General features: G+C 35.8%; 1 protein-coding gene across 1 annotated transcript in view; it reads right to left on the reverse strand.

Annotated features, from left to right (window-relative positions):
• RTKN2 (rhotekin 2) overlaps nucleotides 1–23,682 on the reverse strand; it is a 76,215-nt gene extending 52,533 nt beyond the window's left edge. The window contains exons 1-3 of the mRNA XM_046026353.1: nucleotides 23,448–23,682; nucleotides 16,372–16,568; nucleotides 3,088–3,146 (exon numbers count right to left, since the gene is read on the reverse strand). Coding sequence (XP_045882309.1) covers nucleotides 3,088–3,146; nucleotides 16,372–16,568; nucleotides 23,448–23,507 — 316 coding nt within the window. The 5' untranslated portion in view covers nucleotides 23,508–23,682. The remainder of the gene's footprint in view (nucleotides 1–3,087; nucleotides 3,147–16,371; nucleotides 16,569–23,447) is intronic.
• Between the last annotated feature and the right edge of the window lie 1,186 nt (nucleotides 23,683–24,868).

The following is a 24,868-nucleotide window of genomic DNA, read 5'->3' on the forward strand; positions in this document are numbered from 1 at the left end:
GAATTCTTTTTTTTTTTTAAAGATTTTATTTATTTATTTGACAGGGAGAGATCACAAGTAGGCAGAGAGGCAGGCAGAGAGAAAAGGGGAAGCAGGTTTCCTGCTGAGCAGAGAGCCCTATGCGGGCCTTAATCCCAGGACCCTGAGATCATGACCTGAGCCGAAGGCAGAGGCTCCAACTCACCGAGCCACCCAGGCGCCCCTACTGAATTCTTTTTTAGTTCAAATAGTGTTTCAGTAAATTTCCTTAGATATTCTAGGTTTGCAATCTATTGTTTTAAAACAATATACAGTTTCTCTATTTCTGTTTCAGCAGTTTCATCTTTCAGTCTTGCTATTTTAGCTACAATTTCTTAAATTTTATCAAAATTACATTGATAACAATAGACATTTTTACTTTCCCCTTGATTTTAATGGGCTTGCCTTTATTGTTTCATAATTATGACTTGGCTGATACCCTGTCAAAGAGCTGCTTCTTGCTTGACCACAGTTGCTGACTCATTTCATTTCACAACTGTTCTTGTTCACAGCTGTTCTTGTCCTAGTAGGGTGGTACTGACTATTTACACTATCTTGGGAGGAACATGAACCGTGACTTCCTCTGCTATATACCAATAGCCTATGGGAAAACCTTGCCTTTTCCCATGCCTAGCTACATCAAATTCTCAAGAGAAGGCACACATTTCTTATAGTAGTCATCAAAGATGACAAAGGAAATGTACCTTACCAACTATGATTTTTAATTCACCTTCAAATAGTAGAAATTCCTTCCAGATTCTTACAAATGGTTGACTAGGTTTTAACTGACAGTGCTCTTACCTTTGTCTCTTTTTATGTCTTCATTGACACTTTTATGATAAACTGAAAGAGACATACATAATACAATGGCTAACTTGATGCTGTCAACTCCTAAAAAGTCTTTCCATCATTTTCAAAAATAAAAACTGAGGCACGTTATGAACTGATTTGGCTTTAGATATTGAATTAGTAGTCAATGAATAAGCTGAGACAATTGCCACAATTATTTGACATCTAGTAAGAATGATCAGGATATACTTGAATTATCTTTTTATTTTTATAAGGACCTGGCCATGAGTGGTGAAGCTGGAAATGGTTCCAAACCCAGGTATCACCCAGTAATCAATGTAATCTCAGAATATTCGGAAACTTTGTTGCAAATACTCATTTTAATCAAAACAAAAGTCATCCCAATGTCAAAGGAAAATGGATTTATAAAGGGGAATTAGTTTTTAATTTTCTTTGTTTTTATTTTTTACAAACACACAGACAAGATATAATTAAGCCAAAGTAAAGATGAAAAGAAGTTACACATGTATTCCATTTTCTGAGGCTTCCAGTTCCTTAATTTAAAATTATCTTTTGGAAAGAAGGAACACATACAGAAATTTCTATACTTGAGTACTTGTGGTCAGGAAAATCACCTTTTTCTTTCACTTTAAATGCTTTTACTTAAGTACTCTTCTAAACGTGCAGTAAATGTTAATATGAATTGCTGTAGTGAATAAACTATTATGGCAATAGGTGTTAACCCTATCATGTCATTTTAGTCTTCAACAGTAATTTAACATCTCACTTGTGTACTTAGTGGCACTAAATCAGAAGATGAAATGGAGGATTATGTTTAAGTATTTTTAGAAAATCTCCCTTAAAGATCTCAAATATTTTATTTATTCACATTAAAATGTATTGAACATAGTGCACAACTGCTATGTAAAAGTACTGTGTTTAGCATCAAAAGCATACAAGGAGGAATAAAACATGTTTTATTCCAGTCTTATAATTGGAAAGATGAAAACATGAATATAAATAACGATAAAACAAGCAACAGATTTTATATAGTTCAGTTACTTTACCAAAGAATTTTTTGCTGAGGGCAATTCCTACGATTTAGGACAATTACATCCTGTAAAATTCAGATCTATCTTTCCTGCATGAGAATTTTGTTTATCCATAAAGACATTCCTAAAAACAGTTCCTTGGGCAAGAGAGCCTGAAAAGCAGCAGCATGTTCCCTGGAGCTAAAAGAACAAGGCTTTTGGCCAGTGAAACAAGTTAGTTATGACTTAAGGGCTTATGGAGGTCTGTTGTTCCCAAAATGTACTGATGAGATAATATTTGTAAAAGGTACATTACCTAACTAGTATACACGAGTCAGCCTGTGTTCACTTCAATCTGTGCCATCTCTAACCGCTGTCTAGTTTCCTTAACACTTTGGAGAAACTGAGACAACACAGCATAAGTGCCATCTAGTGGTAAAGGGTTTCCTATCTGCATTAGGAATTCAAAGAAAGAAAACATTTCCAGCTGGAATGATAACAGGGAAGGCTTTATAGATGAGCAAACAGATCCTGAAGATAATATAGTTATTTCAAGAGCTAATTGGGTGTCAGAAGCAGGCAGTGTATTGACAGAACAGGGAGAGAAATTTCTGGCTAAGCAGTTTATGTACAAGAGTGGAAGATATGGTTAGAAAAATAGTTGGGCCAGAATGGAAAACTTGTGGGGGAAAGTTTGGTTTTCACCCTATGAAAAACAAGAAGCAGTCATCCATCCAATCAATGTCCAATGAGTAATTACTATGTGTAAGCACTGCATCAGCTTCTGGGTATACAATAATGAACAAAAACAAACAAGCAAACAAACAACAAACCATAGTTCCAACCCTCATGGAATTTCTAGCCTGGACAAACATTAGAAATGTTATTGAAACTTCTGACCAGAAAAGGAATGGAGAATCAAAGATGTGAGTTTGTAGCTCAGCTCAACCACTTACAGGAAGTCGTTTAACCTCTGCATCTAGAAAAAGAGAACTATCCTACCTGTTTCACAAAACTGCACTGAAGAGAATATATAAAATACACATCAAACAGCTTTCTCAATCTATAAAATCTTACGTAAATGTACAGCACAATGATGAAAACAGTGTTTTAGAACAAATATAGATAGAGGTTATGCAAAATAAAATGAAGGAAAGAAATGGACTCAGGGAATCAAAACCCCACCAATGCTAAGAAGGTACTAATAGAATTTATTCAGCAATATAAAAACAATCCATCTGCAGCATACCTGATATGGCAATCTTTCCTTTACAAGCGGTTCGTTCTTTACTTTCAAAATTCACATCACTGTCAAAAGGAAAAAACTTAATGAAAAAAAGATCTTTTCTAATAAACAATGTCTTAACAATCTTTCACAAATGCCTAAATATTAAAAATACACACATGTCCGTGCATAATGATTTCCAGTTAATATAACTATTTCACTCAAATTTCATGATGTTTAGGCAACAGCTAGCTGCCTTTAAGATAAATATATAGAGACAAACCATAAATGACTCTTAATCTCACAAAACAAACTGGGGGTTGCTGGGGGGAGGTGGGATTGGGAGAGGGGGAGCGGGCTATGGACATTGGGGAGGGGAGGCGAACCATAAGAGACTATGGACTCTGAAAAACAACCTGAGGGTTTTGAAGGGTCAGGGGTGGGAGGTTGGGGCAACCTGAGGGTTTTGAAGGGTCAGGGGTGGGAGGTTGGGGGAACAGGTGGTGGGTAATGGGGAGGGCACGTTTTGCATGGAGCACTGGGTGTTGTGCAAAAAGAATGAATACTGTTACACTGAAAAAATAAATAAAATGAAAAAAAAAGAAGATAAATATATAGAAGCACTCTCTTTCATTTTTCATATAATCTTTACATTCCATGATGATTATATACTGGCTTAGTCTACAATGAAAGCCTTCTGTGAACACTTAATTTATAAGTAAGATGTGCAGTATTTGTCCAGATCCCAGGATGTATAATACCTAGGCTCACCATTTCATAAATCACATTTCTATCTTACCAGATTATAGTTGCCTGAAAAAGCTAGAGAGCTTCCCAACCATAAACTTGCTGCTCAGGAGTATTTTATCTTTATAAAAACCTAAAAATACCAAAAAAATTATTCTGTGCTATCTATTTATATGCAGTAATATATATCATTCTTTGAAACTCAAAAAAACAAATATTAAAACAATAAATTAACTCAGGAACTAAAGGATGGGAGTGGCTCGCAAAGAGAAAAATATATGGAGTAAAAAAACACTGTCATGACAATAGGAAAAAATTCTCAAGTAAAATTCTTGGTATATGAGAGACTCCAACAAGATCTGACTTTAGAATATACTATTACCATTTAAAAAAATTCAAAATACTTATCTCCTGGTAAATCAAATCACTTCAACCCTTGAATATTTTTCTAATATCTTATTTCCTAATATCCCACATGTAGAAATTAGCATTACATTTCTGGAGCAATATTTCTCAGAGTATTCTGCTTTGCATTTTGGGGGGGGTCTCCACTTAATTTGGTTAGTTAATTAACTACTGGTTAATTTAATTAGGTACTTCAAATAATGTGATAAGATAAAAACTTTTCATCTGAATACTGTTTGATTCTAAGAGAGCTTTTGGAGAAAGGTTGGGTGGGATTCTAAAATGCAACTAATTTTCAGAAGAGTATGACACCATCTCATTGTGTTTCAGTAGGCAAGTTAAAAAGACTACACAGATATTCTTTTTCTTACATCAAAAACTTAAAGACAATATATCAGTCTACTTCTCTTACTCTCTTACTGGATTAAGCACATAAGCATTTTAGGTGAAATATATTCCATATGAGCTAAAATAATATACTGATGTACTTAAGTTGATAAACTTACATAAGACATGTATATAGCATTTATAGAACTACATATGAGGTATAACTAAAGTAATGTAGTAGACTTAAAGCCATAAATTTCTCAGGATCCTATCTAATTACTTCGTGGTCACATTAGTATTTAAAATAGGAAATTCACTAAGTAAAGAATAAAAGTACTCATTGATTATTTAAAAATAATGTTTCATTGAATCATAAATTCTAAGAGACTAGTTCAATATTTTATACTCAAGTTTAGTTTGTCAAGTTGGAGAACATTAGCTTGCTTATTACTTAGTTCATCACAGAGGAAAAGTTCAGTTGAATAGCCTGAATAGTTGAATAGGAACACTAGAAATCAAACACAAATCTCAATTTCCTCAAATTGGTATAAGAAATACAATATATATATACAGTTGGCTGGCATTTGTAAGTAATATTTCTAAAAACACCTTCTATATGAGCAATGAATAATATAAATTCTTAAAATGCTTATTTCAGTGAAGAAATATAAGAAAGCTCTAATATGGTGAGTAACTTGAGTTTTATGGAATAAGTTATAGATTATGCTAAAGTTGAGATCCATTAGATATTACTAAATTGGATTAACTGTGAGGCTTTGGCAGGTAAGTGAAATTCTGAAATATAAGAACCACCAAAGCAAACTTGTTGAAAATTTACTACCAAAAAAAAAAAAAAAAAATTCCCCCTTAAGGATTCAAATGCATAGGCATTTCCAGGGCTAGCCAACAAAGTTATTATAAATAAATATTATCAAACTATAATATAAACCCATTTAATCATGTAACCTTATAGAATAATTAAATCTTTTTAAAAAAAATGAGAGACACATTGAACTAATTCAGCCTCATTTTGCTGAAGCCTGAATTATTTTCAATTCAAATAACTCTTCAAACTGTTATTTAGGGTGCTAAAATGTGATGTTTTTCTAATTAATCCAAATTGACAATAAAATTGTTAAACATTCTCTGTTTAATAATGTGCTACTGTAGCTAATAGTTTGCTACAGTTAAATAAATACTTGTTTGAAAATCTGCAATGTTAATGCCAATTCTAAATGCTACAATTAGAGAGCCAGCCTGAGGAAAAAGCAAATAACCACAAAATTATCCAAACAGAGGCACAGCAAAATAGTAGTGTACCTGCTTCTTATAAATCCAGTTTAGAGCATTATTATGGTGAGACTTGTAACTGCTAATTTAAGAGATATAGACAAAAATATTAAAGACAAACTTTTAATTTTATTTTATTACTTAATTTCTGCCTGTAAGTAAACAAAATGACCAACAGAGGGTGCCAATCAACCATTTTGTTGCTCAAAAATCTGTATTTAAAATTGACTAAGTACAGATTATCCTATTTTATATTATTCAATATGGGAATTTAAAATAGAATTTGCCAAAATTAACAAGGTTTAATGAGAAATTGAACAATTATGAAAGTATTTTATATTTTCTTAATGAAGTACCAAGAGAATTCTAACTGGGATTCTATTATTTGGAAGCAGGTTATAAAATTCTTCACCTTTTATGCAAATGAGTGAAAACTCAGACATTCAGAAGAGCTTAATGTGGAATTTTAAACATCTTAAGTTATGTGGTATAAAATTAATAACTTCATAAGTATCCTAAATTGGGAAGATGAGGTTTCTATTTTAAACCTTGACATAACAGACTCAACAGACATAAGATAATATAAAGTTTAAAAAATAAAATCAGCTCTGTCTTTGATATACTATGTTTTAATGCCAGGAGTACATGATTCTCATTTGCTATCTATACTTTTTCTTTTTTCAGTTTATTAGTATTTAAGCAATATATTAGGCAACTGGATTATAAGAAACTGGATAGTGTGGCATTATTAAAAGCACAATTATGTTGAATGATATACATAATTAGGCACTACAAATGACTTTGACTAATAGCATTTTTATAAAACCAAATAAAGTATTTCAGAAGTTAAGACAAGAAATACATTGGCAGGTTGGGATAGGAGAGAATATTATTACTTGAATGTATGCTCTATAAGCATGGGGATATTTTCATCTATTTTGTTCACTGCTGAATCAACAGTACCTGGTATACAGCTCAGTACCTTGTAAGATACTCAAAAGTTTTGTGAATACTGAATGAAGTGAAATATATGTGGCCATTGAATGAAGGAGGGAGTATTTATTAGATTCAGTCTAAATCTTAGGTCTGATTCCTACCATCAATAACTACTTATGCTAAAGAGTTGCTGTTAACCTCTTAGCCTCAGCATCATCATCTGTAAAATAGGAGAAATATCTATTTACCTCATAGGTACTGAATGAAGTAATATTTTAAATATATTCTATGTCATTCTTAGAAATGTCACACAAATACAAGGATTAGTTTGTATTTATATTCTTGGCCTCAATATTTAACTTGGAGCTTAGGTGGAAGAGGCATTAAAACATTCGTTAAAGTAATCACAGTATAACTCCCCAGCTTCTGTAAGATAATGGTAGCTAAATCTGAATTTCTTCAGGTATCTTACAAAAGCTTTTAGATCAACAGGAAAGCAAATAAAATCACCTATAGCCCATACTTCACAGCATAACTAGAAAACAGAGACTACAACAAGGTTCTATTTACATATAAGTGGAGAAATTGACAACTGAAACCATCAAAGTCAACTCCTGGAGTACCCACTGCAAAACACAAAACCAACTTGTGATCTCTCCTAGAAGAAAAGACAATGGATATAAGACCTGAAAGATACCATAGCCCTGGTTCCTATAGAGAGTTGAAAGGGACTGCTAAAGAATTCTTGTTCAGAAGTTATTAGACTTATGGAGAAGAAAGACACGCAATGAGATATCCTTTCAAGGTATACCCATGAAGAAAAAAGCAGCAACAGCAGCAGAAGAAAGCAATTGAAGTTAAAAGCCTTAAGACAAAATAATATATTTTTTTTAAAAACCAGGAAACCAACTAACCAATATCTCAAAGGCATCATTTATTAAAGAAACTGCTCTTTGCAGTTCCAATAATTGAAAATACTGTTAGACAAACAAACAAAAAAACAAAAAAACAAGTAAGCTCCTCTACCCACCCATTATCAGTTAGTCCAGGAAAACTCTATATCCTGCATTCTTAACTAGGGACTAAAGAAAAGGGACCTAAACATCCATAGAAAGCTACTATAAAACAAAAGCAGGAGGAGTCAAAATGTTACAGCTGATAAAAATATGCCATCAACCACTCTCCAAAAAATATAAAGTAACAAAAACACGATATTCCAAAATGAATTAAGAGCAGTTAAATAAGCTATTCCAAATATGAAAGAAGTGAGGAATCTGAAATCTTTAGATCTCAGACTAGTAAGGGAGAAACAATAGGTAAACATGGAAAAAAAAAATAAAGAGAGAGAGAGGTAAGAAGAAAGAAACTGTAAAAAGTAAAACAAAATCATTTCTGAAATGATGAATAAAATACAAAGTGCCCAAGGATGAGGACATAAAATTGAAAATACATTAAGAGACACAGTGGGTGAGAATAAAAGAGCCAAAAGACAAAAAAAATGAGATAAAGACTTTTAAAAACATCAAAGAAAAAGTGACAGACATAGAAGACAGGCAAAGAAGAGCCAACTTATGTGTAATTGGCATCCTTAGATAATAAAAACAAAGTTAATGAGACACTTAATGCCTTATTCTAGAGACACTTAATGCCTTATTCTAGAGGATTTAACTCCAGGAAAACTGTCTGAAAATAAATGGACTGAATCTACATATTGAAAGACTCCTAAGTGAGCCAAAATGCTCAGCCTTTAAACCTACCCCAATAAAATTATCAGACTTTCAGCCTCTAGACAAAAAGGACCGAGTTATTTACAAAGGAAAGAAAATTAGACATTAGAATTTTTGATACAACAGGGGAGCGAGGTTTTTAAGAAACTCCAGGGAAGAAAACAATGGCCAAAGGATTTTGTATACAGCCAACCTGTGCTTTTAAAGTTCAAACACTAAAGGAAAGCATTTTAAACATAAAAGAATGTGAAGAAAGCTATACTCACACTGAGAAATCTACTAGATCATAATCTTTCTCCAAAAGATGATTTTAGAAACTACAAAAAAAGGAGAGTTAGTGAAAATTATACATATTTAATAGTAGATCAAAGACTAAAACACAATTACAAGATTAGCATGTAAATATTAACTACTCAACCAAAGAGGAACACAGCTTAGAAAATAATAATACTAAACCAAAACAAAATAGATAGAGAAGGAAAAAATGGAAAAATAAGTTCACTGATCTCCCCACAGATGATAAATGAAAGGAAATGATTTCATTTAAAGTAGAAAAACAAAATAGTAAAAGCTTAAGTCAGGGAAAAAAGAGCTAAAGTCATTATGAAGTTACCAGTACACAGGTTTTTTTTTTTTTTTAATATAAAGTTCCAATAACTACTATAACCAATAAAACTGGTCTTAAATTAAAGAAAAAAAAAATTGAAAAGAGCAGAGAAGATAGACCAAACACTAAAAGACAAAACACAATTATAAACACATAAGTTAACATAACATAAAAGAATATAACAAAGCTAAAATCAATTATATCAGTAATATAAATGTAAATAGGCTTAGCACTCCCCCCCACCAAAGGATTTTCAGATAAGCTCATAATGTAAAACTTAACTCTGGGCTGAACACAAGAAACACACCTCCTACAAAGTGATTCATAAAGGTTAAAATAAAAGAGATGCACAAAGATAAACAAAACAAATGCAAATACTAAGAATGCCTGGGGTTTTGATCTTGTTAACAGGCAACTCCAGAATTCGAGTCTAAAAAAGCCACTATTAAACCACAGCAATAAAAGGACATTTATAATACTAAAGACCACAACTGACAACAAGTATGAAATAAGTGGAAAGATACCAAATGTTTCATAAATCAGAAAGTATCAGACATATGAGAGGTAAGACAGAAAAATCTTTTTTTTTTTTTTAAAGATTTTTATTTACTTATTTGACAGATGGAGATCACAAGTAGGCAGACATGCAGACAGAGAGAGGAAGGGAAGCAGGCTCCCCGCTGAGCAGAGAGCCAGGATGCCGATGTGGGGCTCCATCCCAGGACCCTGGGATCATGACCCAAGCCGAAGACAGAGGCTTTAACCCACTGAGCCACCCAGGTGCCCCAAGACAGAAAAATCTTAGTAACAAATATCTCAACCTACCTTTCAGTCCAAGACAGTTCAAGTGGTCTTGAATAAGCAAGGCCATAGAAGACTATTTTTTTAAAGATCTTATTTATTTATTTGTGAGAGAGAGAGAGAGTGAGGGATAGAGAGCACACAGCTGGGGGAGAGGTAGAGGGAAAGAGAGAAATGGACTTCCTGAGAGCAGGGAGCCCCATGTGGGGCTAGATCCCAGGACACTGGAATCATGACTTGAACCCAAGGCAGATGCTTAACCAACTGAGCCACCCAGGCACCCCTATAGAATACTTTAAAAACAATCAATAACATAGATCTCTGAACACATATATTAAACTTTATATCATGGTAAAAATAAATATAACTTTAAAAGCCCATGAAAGTTATGAAAACTGACTATATTAAGTCAGAAAGAAATTACAAAATATTCCTTAAAATAGAAAAAATAAAAATCAGTTTGATCAAGATACAAAATGAATTCCTCTTTTGGTAATGTCCAAGAATCTCACATTAGAAAAACCCTACCTCTCCCTCTTCTGTTTCCCACAGAAAACAATATAAAATCTGGGAAAACTACTTAAAAAACAACTACCTAAAAGGACTAGCAGGCAACCAAAGGAGAGAAGAAATTAGAGAAAACTCAACACTATAAGGGAGTGGCACCATGATACATTCATACAGGGGAATACTACTTATCAATAAAAAGGAGCAAATCACTAGTCACATAATGAATCTTAAAAGTATTATGCTGAAGGAAGAAACAGAGTACATACTAGACAAGTACATTTATATTAAGTTCTAGAACAGGCAAAACCTATGGTAGGAAAAAAATCAGTTAACAATGCTTGCCTTGGAGAGTGGGGGACAAAGGTAGGTACTACTAAGTGAGAGTTGGAGAAAAAGAAACAGGATGTATCCAAGAAGTGTAAAGAAAAAGGCAAATTCAAAATGAAACAATAGATGACTCTGTTTATGAAACTGTAACACAACTGTTCATCAAGAAAAAAAATAATTTTAAGTAACTTTTAATCATGGTCTCCCGTTTATCCACAGGAATGTATGCATGCTTGCATGTACATAGACACACACAAAGAACTTTCTTTGAATTGCATCACAAAAAATACGATGAATTGATGGATGAAGAGAACAAAGGATTTAGAATAAAGCAAATGTAGTTAAAATATTAATTATTGAATCTAGGTGGTGGATATATGAGTTTTCACTGTACAATTCTTTCAATATTTTCGTATGTTGGAAAATTTCATAATTTCCGTATGTTGGGAAAGAACTGCAAAGAAATGTTGAACTTGCCTAGCTGGGTTTTCTGTCAGTAATCATATTGATACTAAAATTATGAAACTACTTTATATAATCATATTATTAAACAAATAAGGAAGTAGATTATTGTTATTAGGAATTAAGTTTTTCAGAATGAGAAAAAAGATAAATACAAAATAATTCATGAAAACAAAAACCTACAAATATCAATGTAAACGCCTAACTTTATAAAAAAATCTCTCCCTAGCTATGTCTACTGAAAAGGTCTAATAGCAATGATCCCAAGTAACAATGGGAGCACCCAGTGCCCAGATCTTGATTTCAAAATACCATTCACTATTAAAGGGAACCAGGAGTCTAGTATTTTCTGTGTGAAGCACAGATGAAGCACAGAAAATACAAGATAAGCCTGTGTCATGTTTTTGTGCTAGAAAGGAAGGAAATTCTTAAGGACTAATGGAGGCAAGTCAAAAGAATAAAGAAGTCAGTCTGAAGGAACTTCCATCAAATTTGAGACAATTTATCTATCAAAAGATTAATGACTACCCTTAGTCATACCCCATCTGGATGGCTCAGTGGGTTAAGCCTCTGCCTTCGGCTTGGGTCATGATCCCATGGCCCTGGGACTGAGCCCCACATTAGGCTCTCTGCTCAGCAGGGATCCTGCTTCCTTCTCTCTCTCTCTGCCTTCCTCTCTGACTACTTGTGACCTCTGTCATATAAATAAATAAAATCTTTTAAAAAAAACTAATGACTATAAATTATAACACACTGAATAAATAACAATCCATGAATCTATGGAGAGAGAAAAGAAAGCAATGCCCTTCCTTACAGAAGATTAGCTACAAAGTACAGAAAAAATAATAGGGTTAGATAATCACTATTTGCAAACCCCATTACAATAATGTAGACAAAGATCATAAATAAATAACCCTTAAGTGAAAGCTAGTTAGATAGCAGAATATTCTCCTAGTCCCAATATAATGTTCCAAAGATTGCTTAAGAATTGCAAAAAAAAAACCATTATATTACAAAGGAGAAATCAAGCAACTGCCATCCAAACCAAGGATCGAACTGCACCATATGGAGTGGTCAATCCCATCACATTCACATCAGCAGCACAGATCTTAGGCAACCTCCCCTCAAAGGTTCTTGCCAAAAAATATTTAACCTGAATCTTACAAATAAGACTTTAGACCCAAATTCTAGATACAGCAAAAACAGGAAAGAAGAGAAAAGGTTCAATGATACTATAAAGAGATAATTAAATAAATAGAAAAGTGTAGAATCTGCAAAACATTAATGGCAAAAAGTCTTTATAAAAAAGTAAAAAGATGAAAAGAAAATAAAAAGCCATAACCAAATGTACTACATCAACCTTGACTGAATTCTGGTCTGGGAAAAACCACTGTAAAGGATTTTCTTTTTACAACTAGCTGAAAGTGAATTCAGACTGAATATTAGATGACTACTATGGAATTATTGTTAATTTTTTACATATGATAATTATATTTTGGCTATGTAGCAGAATATTTGCTTTTAGAACCATTGAGATGTACATGCCATGTTGACTGCAAATTATTTTTAAATGGATCAATACAAAAAAAAGAAAAAAGTATACGTGTGCATATATATGTTTGTACATAAAATACAAAGACAGAAGAGAGAATAGATGAACCTATATAGTGAACTACTAACTGGTCCATCTAGGTAGAAAATATACACTTTATAATTTTTATCATACTGTTCTTATTACTTTTTTACATATGAAATTTCATATTAAAAAGTTGACTAAAAAACCTGAACAAAGTAAGGAATAATACTCAACAAACATGGCAAGCATAGAGGCCAATGAAAGTCAGAACTTAAGAACAGGAATGAAGGTGACAAAAAGAATGCTGGGAAGTTTAAGAAGAGGTTTATACCTCTCAGTTTGCGGGACACCTTAGCACAATTATCTGGCACCTAGAAGGCTGTCAGTTAACACCCATTAACTTCCTACAGGGGTGAATAGTCCTCAGATTTTTGGGTCATCTGGGTTCATGTCCTAGCCACGTAGTTACTGTGAGTCCTTTGAAACAGTTACCTAATATTGCCAAGTCCCATTTGACAACTCTTTAATAGAGGTTTATAGCTCTCCCAGTGTATAACGTGATATTTGTGCACACCTTAACAAAATATGTGGCACCTGGAAATCTGCCAGTTAACAACCATTAACTTGCCAGCTAGCCTTCTACACATTCCTGAATCTTGCTTCCCCCTTGCTTTTCAACTTTGGCTTCATCTTGAGCCTCAACCAAACACATCTTGTCACTAATCTTAAATAATTCATGGTCCTCTTTCACCCTGAGCTTTTATTTTGCTATTTTTCTTTCTTGGAATGCTGCTTTCCTCTCACTCACCCAACCAAATTCTATCCATCCTCCATAATTTAGAAGATTCAGATTTAATTCTTTCATCAGATCTTCCTCAAGTTTGCCATTTCATACTGACTTAATTCTTCTTTGACAAAGCCTAGCCGTATTAATTTTTTGATATTTTATAATAAAATTTTAGAGAAGGTAGACTAAGCTAGAGTAGAGGTAGGCGGTAGACTCATTAAAATGCCATTTTAACTCTGGTGCCATGTAAAAAACGAAGCATTTTTCCACCTTAAAGACTATCAAAACCAAGCTAAGAAAAAGAACACTGAGTCTCTAAAGGTTAAATATTTGACTGCTGAACATACAAATGTTCTCGTATTTTGACAAATTCTGTTCTTTGAATTTGTATACACCAACACAGTACTTAATAATGTTGTACAAGTACTAGTCAGTAAATATTTGACCGACTAATCAAATGGCATAATTTACATAACTTAAGTCCAGAAACTGAAAAACCACCATAAGACTCTCCTTACTATCTAGATCATTTTTTATGTAATTTCCAGTTATATTTGATAGTGACATCAGGTTATATCTGCACAAAACAAAGTGGAATTGTAAACAAAAGAATTCATAGAGAATATTCAGATTTTTTTTTTTTTTAAGATTTTTTTGTTTTTTATTTGACAGACAGAGATCACAAGCAGGCGGAGAGGTAGGCAGAGAGAGGAAGGGAAGGAGGCTCCCCGCTGAGCAGAGAGCCCGACGCGGGGCTTGATCCCAAGACCCTGATCATGACCTGAGGCGAAGGCAGATGCTTTAATCCACTGAGCCACCCAGGCACCCCATATTCAGATTTCTTTAAAGAAATAATTTTATAATTAAGAGAGACAATTTTTATAGGAATTATGAACAAATACAAATAGGCATGTATAGCAGCAAAGCTATTTTCATCTAATGAAGATAATCCCTAAAGAAACTGAAAATCATACACATCTCCAGTTGAGTCAAATATTTTTTCCTATCCTTTATCATTTCAATAAGGATTAAGTTTATTTAACATTTTTATAAATCAGTAACTTTAGAAAAGTCATACTATCAAATTAAGAAAACGGTCAATTCACAATTGACTAAAAATAGGTACAGAATATAAATGTGGAGGACACTGATTCCCAGAAGAGTATTTCCTGCAACATGAGAGATGATATAATAGCAAGTGTTTAGTCCCACCCTGTACTTAAACCAGTGCTTCTTAAACCCTTCCACTGAAATGGCCCTCTCCAGACAAAATGTCTTTAAAAAGGATGGGGGGAGAACATAACAGCTCTGTGAACAGAATGACGCAAATTATACCACAGTTCCTAATTTCTCATGTTTTATCTTAAAAACTCATGGATATAAAGTAGATATGCCATATTTATCTTATGGCTTTGTATTTATCCTGAGACATATTTATGTACTTTCAGTGATATATGTGATCCGGTTTGAGAGGCACTGACTTAAACCAAGGTATGTCCATCTGAAAAAATGTTTTCCTAAATTATGACGTAAGAATAATTTCATCTTATAATGTCAGGGATAAAAAATAATGACAATTATTTCACATTTGTTGAAATAATAATTATTTAAAAAGTATCAGATTGGGTTTTTAATATAATCTTAATTTTCAAAATGTAAATATTATCTCGTCAACTGGAATGAAGGAACTGAGGCACAAAGAGGTCCAAAAGCAGTACAGCAAATAAATATTAGTGACTTTGTACACAAGTGTTTATTGTATCACCACCTCATCAACATTTTATTTTTACAAAAATCTCTTTCTATAACCTGTGTTTTTTATCTTATTTTTCAAGCATTTAGTGGAGGTACCCTGTGAACAGCACAATGGCCACTAAGGTATAAAAAGAAATTCTTCACTAGTGGTAGAGCTTTAAGACTGATCAGCAATGGGTGATGTAAGACCATTATTAGAAAAGAAACCAAATTTAAGTCAATTCTTAGATTAAAGAAGAGTTGGCATTGTAAATGGGATAGAATGTAAATTTCATACATAAATTCTAGACCTGATCCAAAATGGAAACACAGAGTAACCAAGTGAACAAGGACCAGAAGATACTTAGCACATCCTAAGCAACCTCTCATTAGCTTCTGTCACTAGCCAGTGACATGTCCTTGAGTAAATTGCTTGCCTCTCCAGGACTTATATTCACCATATGAAAGGAGTGTGCATTTCAATTTCTACACCTAAGCTTCCATTACTCTCAGCTATCACCTCTTTATTAGCATTTTTAAGCAATTTTTTAAAAAAATTCACATTTCTATATAATCAGCTATCAGTCTTGGTCCTTTTTCTAAAAAAAGATTTAGTTATTTAACATTTGAGAGATAAAGATGGGGGAGGCAGAAAGAGAAGAAGAGAATCTCAAGCAGACTCCCACTGAGTGTGGAGCCTGAGGCAATGCTCATTCTCACAACCTTGAGATCCTGATCGGAACTGAAATCAAGAGTCACAGGCTTAACCAACTAAGCCTCCCACGGGCTCCAGTCTTGGTTCTTTTTAAAATATTCTCTCAGCTCTTGCTTCTTAACCATTTCACTTCATAATCTGGGACACAATAAAACTGCCAAGTGAAAAATGCTACTATAATATTAATTTTATTCTGAGTTCTACTGCCAAAATGTTTATAATATTAGAGACTACTTTGGTGTATTTATTTTTTAAAAGCTTTGATGATTTTATATTTGACATTAAAATTAAATTATATTGTGTTCTTATTCAAATACTTGAGTACATTAAAAGCCATAGAAAAACTATGCTACTAACCATCTTCCAGTCTGATTTGCAATCTGTTCTTCTAATTTCTGTAGCTCCGATGTGTAAGCCATTATTCGAGCATTGCATACCATGAGATTCTTAACTGCATGCAAGATCTGGTCTTTCTGAGTGCTCAGAGAAAGGAGTTTCCATATTCCTTCTCGCATTCGAATTTCTAAATCTATTTTTTCTTGAATGGTGCAATCCTTTAAAAAAAAAGAGAGAGAGAGAAAAGTATTCTTGAAAGATAGCAAAAATTCAGAATTATAACATTTCTTTTTACCCCAATAGATGGAAAATATACTAGACATCATTTTAATGTTGTAACATATTGGGAAAATGACACACTTTTAATGTATAATAGCACAAATTATATAGTTATTTGATAAAGCTCTTTGCAAAACCTTAATATATTTTATTAGGAAGTTTTTACAATCTAGTAGAGAAATGGAACAGAAATGGGGGTGAGAAACATTACATATTCTTAGCATAATTTCACAAGTTTAAATAATGTCTCCCAAATACTCCTGTCCTCCTAGAACTGCAGAATGTTATCTTATTTGGATATAGAGTTTTACAGATGTAATTAGTTAGGATGAAGTCATACTGTAATAGTATGAGCCCAAACCCAATGACTGGTGTCCTTGGAGGAAAGTCACATGAAGAAAGAGACATACACAGAGAGATTACATGCAAAGACTAAAGCAGAGACGGGAGTAATGAGTCTACAAGCAAAGGACCACCAGGCAACAACAGGAAGCTGGAAAGGGCAAGAGAAAAATTCTTCCCACAGCCCTTAGCAGGAATATGGGCCTGCAGGTGGGTACCTTGATTTCATACTTCTGGACCCCAGAACAATGAGAGAATAAATTTCTACTGTCTAAAGCCACCCAGTTTTGGTAATTTGTTAAAGGATAACCTCAGGAAACTCATACAATAATACAGTAACTAATGTAAACAATATAGCATATGCACAACTATATATGTTTTATTGTGGAATGGCAAGATATGGTTGATGACACTGAATTAACCAAGGAAAGATTTTCTAAAGGAGAAGATGCTGGAAAAGGGACTAAGTTTTAGTAGCTATGGTAAGCAATGTAAATAAAATCTCAGAAGCAAGAGTGAAAGCACTATGCCCAGAATATGTCAGAAGCTTTTAGCTATTGGATGGAACAGAGATTTAGAATATATTTTTGGATACGTTTACTTTAGTTTTTTTTTTTTTTTTAAGATTTTATTTATTTATTTGAGAGAGAGAGAGACAGAGATAGTAACAGAGAAAGCAGGAGCAGGGAGGAGAGGGAGAAGCAGGTTCCCTACTGAGCAGGGAGCACCAATGTGGGACTTGATCCCAGGACTCTGGGATTATGACCTGAGTGGAAGGCAGAGGACTTAATTGACTGAGCCACCCAGGCGCCCTGTTTACTTTAGTTTTAAGAGTCATCATGAGGGGCGCCTGGGTGGCTCAGTGGGTTAAGCCTCTGCCTTCGGCTCAGGTCATGATCCCGGGGTCCCAGGATCAAGCCCCGCATCGGGCTCTCTGCTCAGCAGGGAGCCTGCTTCCTCCTCTCTCTCTGCCTGCTTGTCATCTGTCAAATAAATAAATAAAATCTAAAAAAAAAAAAAAGAGTCATCATGAAACTACTATATCACTTTAGTTCTGAAAGTCTTTTATTCCATACAATTATCTTGTAACGGCCTGGTTCTATACACAATTTATACATGTAACATTAAAATCCTATAAACTCCAACATACTATTTTGATTTAATTCATAGTGGCTTTAAAAAAAATTGTAAATCATTGGATATTCTTTAACTATACTACCAACATAATAATGCTCCAGTATGTCCATTTCTAAAAGTAGAAGTCTTGGCTTCTGCGGTAAAAAATGAATGTTATAATTTACCTTTTAATTGGATAAAATCTGTATCAAAAATGTAAATGGAATATAATAACAGAAGTTCCAGATATTCAAAAGACAATCTTTTCAAAAGAAAACCTAAAAGTTAGGAGAGCAAGTCTATGAAAATTGCCCTAAAAGAGAAGCTGTAGCAGATGATTTAACTTGTCTATCCAAATTAGTCAAATGCACTATTCGCATGCAGAACAGATCTGTTTAATTACCGTCTGTAATTACATCACATAATTACCACATAAAAACCTTCTCTAGTAGTAGAACTCTACTACTAGAACTTCTCTAGTAGTAGTATATTATATAAATGTAGTCGTTTGCTGGTTTTCCTTCTTTACACATGGCTGAATTTCAACAATTCTGTTTCATCTTTTTATGACTTTGTCTGTCTCGAAGTAAATTCTTTAATGTAATTAATAATTAATTATAAGAATTATTTATGTGACCCATATGTCTATAGAAATAAGTAAGCTCTGGCAGGCTGGTTAGTATTGGAGAGTTCAGGCAGGGAACGTGAAGCCAGGATGAATAGCTTTACCCTACAACTCAAATACAAATACCACTTGCTACCATTAAATTCAATTTTGCTTTTTAATAGTGTGAGGCAGCCAGCAGAACCAGCAGAGACGTTCTTTTTTTTTTAAATTTTTTTAATTTATTCGCCAGAGAGAGATCACAAGTAGATAGATAGGCAGGCAGAGAGAGAGAGAGGGAAGCAGGCCCCCGCCAAGCAGAGAGCCCGATGCGGGACTCGATCCCAGGACCCCGAGATCATGACCTGAGCCGAAGGCAGCGGCTTAACCCACTGAGCCACCCAGGCGCCCCAGCAGAGACGTTCTTAAAGCTGGCTGCATATTAGAATCACCTCTGGTAGGGAAAGGGCCTTATGAAAGTACCTAAGTTAAGACTCACCCACCAAAAAACAATTAGACTCTCTGGAGGTGGAGCCCGAGTTTTTGTTGCTGCTGTTTTTCTGTTTTTTCTTTTAAGTTCCTCTGGTGATTCAATGTAAATACCACTGCTGTAGTACTTGAAATTCCATAGCAATCTGGAAAGTTGCAACAACCTTAAGGAACCAGTAGGTGGCCATAAACACATTAAAGAATCAGTTTGGGTTTCTAGGGTTTCCATCTTATAAATGAAGATTGTCTTCTCTTCATCACTTATTGATAAAGACTATAAAATTATAGAGGCTTGGGAAATAGTGCAGAAATGAAATGCAAAGTTAGGGCTTCTTTTTTAAATCACCTTATTTGTAAGGTCAAATATTCATTAAGGAAATGAGATGTATCTAATATGTTAACATTAGAAATCTATCCTTTAGAGCAGGGATCAGCAAACTATAGCCCAGTCAATGCTAGTCTTTTTGTAGATAATCTTGTACTGGAGCACAGTCACGCCCATTTGTATAATCTAAGGCTACTTTCAAGTACCAAGGCAGAGTTGAGTAGTTTCAACTAAGACCATGTGGCTCACAAAGCTGAAAATATTTACCTACCTGTTCTTTTACAGAAAAAGTTTGCTGATCCCTAACCCAGCCAAATTAACATTCATAGTAAACTAGTTTACCTCCCCTATTCTACAGTGAGCGAATGTGGATCCGGGAGGGCTTACATAAGTGAGATGAATTAAGCGTATGCACACTTCAGAATGTACTGGTGTTTCTAAAAAAAAGCTATGGTGTTAGCTACTTTTGTGGTTTCCGCAACTTTAGTATGCATCTATACTTCACGCACAGAAAAAACCTCTCTGGTTAAGTGATATTACTCTAGCCAGAAAATCTTTATGGAGTCAAAGAACTTAATTTTTAGTTAGTAAGGGATACAAAGTGCTCCCAGGGTAATAGTTGATGTGTTAGCCACAGTGAGAACAATGATCTTGCAATGAGGGCACAGACTGAGCCCCAAAGTGTAACAGGACAGAGATAAAATCCCTATTGCTGCTGCCTCAACCATAATAGCAGAGTCAAGACTGAGTAGGACCCAAGACAAAAGCATATACCCATCCTTCTTAGAAATGTCAGAAAGCAAGTCTCCAGAAAGAATGGGGGGAAAGCCTTCCTTTTGCCATTTCTTCTTCAATTTTCTAAACGAGAGTTTCCTTGTAATCAAGTCAAATGAAGCTTATGGCACTGTCCTGATATGTAAGTATCTAAAGTCAGACTGATAAAAATAAATGGACAGACCAAGGCTAAAAATGAAACAGGAAAAGGCCTTAAAAGTGCAAATCTAGATTATGTAGAAAACAGAAAGATAGTAGTTTTGAAGAGCTAGAAGGGGACAAAGGAAGTCCAAAGAAAATGGTCTTAGTGTTGAAATTAACCATGGACTTAAAAAAAAAAAAGTAGTTGGGCTGCTAATAAGACAACTGTAGTAATCCAGAGAGAAACTATTACCTACCTAATGGATATAGTTAAACCATTTTCACTAAGAGACCATGATGAAAAAGACTACAAATGAGTATTTATAGCATACATCCTTCTTCTAAAAGATACTACATGTTATTTTAAGAATTGTTTATGTACAGAAAAAATCTGGGAATTGGTAATAGTGGTCATTCTGGGAAATGGCATTAGAGAAAGAATTCTGAAATTCATGTTTCTATATACATTTACTTTGGTGAAATGACATAATGAGATAGGGAAACTGAAGAACTCCATAAAAATCTGTCTTTTGCTTTTTTTCCTGCTTCTATTCTTGCTAGGACTTGACCCACACCCCACTTTACACATGCCTTATAATGCAAATAGTGTATGTCCTCCTTGTAAGGGTCAAGGAGTTCAAGATTTCTCTAGAACAGATAACATCCAAGAAAGAACCAGATGAGAATGCCTGGAGGAATCTACCATATGTGTATTCCAGACCACCAGCACTAGACATCTGGACACCAAGACCCCCCTCAGCTCCTCCACCTGGGCTCCAACCAATAACACTTGGGTCCTCGTCTTTGTTCTAACCAGTTCCTGGTTACCTGAGAGGACACATACACCACACTGTTATCCTCAATAAAAATCCCCAGACCCCAAACTAAGACAAGACTCATGCTCCTTTTCTGAGTTTTCTGAGCATTCATCCTTATCTGCTCTCTATCGTCAATAAACTCTTTCACCTCCTATGGGCTCAGATGAGATTTCCATCCTGCAAGAAGCTAAGGACCTTCTTAGCTAGTCTATGGGACCCTATTCTGGGTCCTCTGATCCAGCCTGCTGGCATCAATAGCATTACATCTTAATCTCATTTTTATTACAATTTCTAAAGTTTTAATATATGTAAGAAAAGCTAGGTGGCTGCCCCAACATCTCAGATGAATGGGACAAGAGATGGTAAGAAAACAGTTTTCTCTCAAGTATATTCTGAGTGTTAGGTACTATCCTAAGTATTTTATTATTTTTTATTTTTTTTAATCCTAAGTTTTTTAAAGAGGTTCTCAACTCCCAGTAACTTTCTAAGATAAGCATCTTACCCATTTTACAACTGTGAAAACTAAGGACTTAGAAAAGACAGATAACTTATTCAAGGTTGTAAAACAACCAGAGTTGGATTTGACCTTAATCTGACTCCAAAGCCAGTACTCTACACTATGTGTACTCACAGATGGCTCCAAGGTTTGAACAGAGGTGTTTCACTAGTATTTGACCACCCAAGAATTTTTGGCCCTATCCCTAATAGATGGCAAGTTCATTAATATCAAAGGAAAAACAGCAAATAAAAATTCAGTTAGTCAAATATAAAATTCTCTTACTGACCCTCAATATTAGGTTGAAACCTATTACTATTTTGCAATTTTTATTCAAGATCCTAACAGAAGGAATTCCACAACTCTATTATTTGCTTTTCTTGCTGCCTAAGAAATTATTAAACACTGTACCTTCTCACATGAAAATAATCCAGCCCTTGTGTATAATTATTTATTTTCATTCCACATAGCTAAACTTCTTTCATGACCTTATCCTCTTTTTTTCGTATAATTCCTAAATATTACTGCTGCACACAGCTAAATAAATATACTCGAACCACTATACAAACACCTATGTAATGCACACAAGACTTCCACAGATTGTCAATTCACTAGAAATCAAGATTTTGTTAACAATCGGGACAGCCAAAGTACACAAAGGAGAGGACAGAAAAGAAGTATTTTACATTAAAATGTTTTAAATTTTTGAAAATACTGGCATAAAACAGCATTACTAATAAAGGAGTTAGACTTTTCTGCATAATGATTCTTAATGTCTTGCTTCATTTTTCTCAGTATTATTGAAGATTTACTAACGATGTTGTATCTACTGAGGTTTCTAACAAAGAAAAATTTTCTAAGGAAAGGCTTTGCCAGGGTTCTAAGCAAAGACAATATAAAATTCCTCATAGTCTGCCAATTTTGACTTACAAAACTGGTATTTTCATACAGTTTAGTCTATCTCAGAATTGGGTAAAATAAGATAGAAATTAAAATAGAAGTGAAGCTCCAGCTTAAAGATCAGTTTTAAGACTCTAAAATTATGGTTAAGGGGGGAAATAACATTTTAATAACTGGTTTCCCTAAGAAAAAATGTTCGTCTCTATGAAGTTTTTTTACTTCATAGAAACCTTTTTGGTTTCTAACCCGCACTTTACATGGCGAAATAGCAATCTATCAAACTTCTTTCTTATCCAATTCAAAAAGGATCCACTTTCAATTTTCTGAAGTTCCAAGGTTGCAGTTTGCTCCCCCCACCCTGCCCCTCTAGTTTCTGCCGTGCGTAGACAGCGGTCCAGTACTTGTGCTGCCGTCAAATCAAGTGATAAGCAAACTGTCCTCCCCGGGACTCGGGTGGGCTTCTTGGAAATCCCGGAACCTGCATTTCCCCGGCATCTCCTCCGCTTGGGCAGGGGTGGGGGAGGGGGGTTCCAAACCCTGCAGGGTGCCGGGAAGCAGCGGGCAGGTGCGCCCGGAAACGCACGGCAGAACCCTGGCATCGCTTCCCCATTCGGGTCTGTCTGTTCTATGAGAAACCGGGGGCCGTGGGGAATGCGGAGATTTCTAAGCTCCCTTGGAGCCTCAAATGTGCGGCCTCCTAGTCCTTCCTTTTGTTTCTGGTCACCGCTGGATAGACGACGCGGCCTGGGGTTTTCTCAACGCCGAGGCACAACGGTGGCGTGAGGACCTGAAGCCGGACCCTTCTTCACTCACCTGCTGGGCGGGAAGGCCCGCCAGGCAGAGCTTGGGACCCCGCACGATCTGTCCCTCCATCTCCCGCGCCACAGCCGGAGCGGCCGCCACTCCTCCAAAGGTAAGATTTGAAAATCCCGCCGGTCGCCTGAGCCGCGGAGGACGCCAACCGCCGTCCCGGCCGTACCAAGTCTGGCCGCAGGGGGAGGGGCGCGGGGGGCGTCCCGCCGGAGGGCGCACGCGCAGTGGGAGCGCCCCGCGCCCGGGCCTCCCCAGTGGGAAGTCGGCGGAGAACCGAGCTCGCACAGGTTGCGGGGAAGTGGGGCGCGGACGGCCGACTTAAGGCCACGACTGGAGTGTGGGCGGGCCTGGGGCGCGAGTGGGCAGGGCGGTGGGTAGAGCGTTGGCCACGGAGCTCACCTGGCCCGACGCAGGATTTCTGCTGGTGGTGGTGGTCGAGGCAAGCCTTTGGCTGAATGCATTTTCTCTGCATCCCGGTGCAGGCTCTCCCTCTAGGGCACTTGGGCTGGCTGCAGACCCTGCGTTCTTGAACAACTCGGGGACACACAGTATCACTGGGAGCCTATGGTGTCATTCCCAGAGAACCAAGGGACACTGCTCCCAGCGCTCACACAGCACAGGGTCACTCAGAGACCACGGCCCTGTTAACCCGGCTGGTGGGATACCGTGGCATTTCACAAGGTCTTTTCTTTTGTCTCCGGTGTTTCTTTATAATTCCATATATCCCCACCACACACACCCAAGTAGTGTGTTCTTCTGGCAAAGACTTCTTTCCTGAAAGTAGTTTATTCTTTTCTTGCAAAATACTTTTCATTACTCCTTTCCCACCAGCATCCAAGCGAATGATGTATTATTTTCCCAGAGCCCCCCCATTTTTTTTGCTGTCCCTAAAAACCAACACAAAGCTTTTTTTTTTTTTTTTTTTAAGATTTTATATTAGAGAGAGAGAGCGCGCGCCCAAGCTGGGGGTGGGGGGTGGGGGGAGAATCAAAGGGAGAGAGAGAAACAGACTTCCCTCTGAGCAGCGAGCTCTTCATGGGCTCAATCTGGGGACTCTGATCTGGGGTCTCCCGGATCATGACCTTCAGCAAGAGGCTGAAGACTCCCAGGTACCCCCAGTGCAAAGATTCTTTAAAGAGTGTTGTTATTAACCATAATGGGAAAGTATGGAATCTTTAAAAGTAAAAATCGGAACGCTAAAGATTTCAAGCCCTTGTAAGATCCATATGAATATATTGTCCTGGCCTATCCTGACTTACCCTTGAAAAGGCAATAGGACTCCTCTTTGACTTCTGACATTTTTTTCTCCTAAGTACAAAATCAACCAAATCAACTCTCCCACCATCACCCCGTAGAAGGCCTTGGGCACTTTTCCTTCCATGAACTGGATAAATACGTTTTTTTTTATTTGCCTGAGACAT

The sequence above is a fragment of the Meles meles genome, chromosome 13, assembly GCF_922984935.1.
Source record: "Meles meles chromosome 13, mMelMel3.1 paternal haplotype, whole genome shotgun sequence".
In the NCBI taxonomy this organism is placed as follows: Eukaryota; Metazoa; Chordata; class Mammalia; order Carnivora; family Mustelidae; genus Meles; species Meles meles.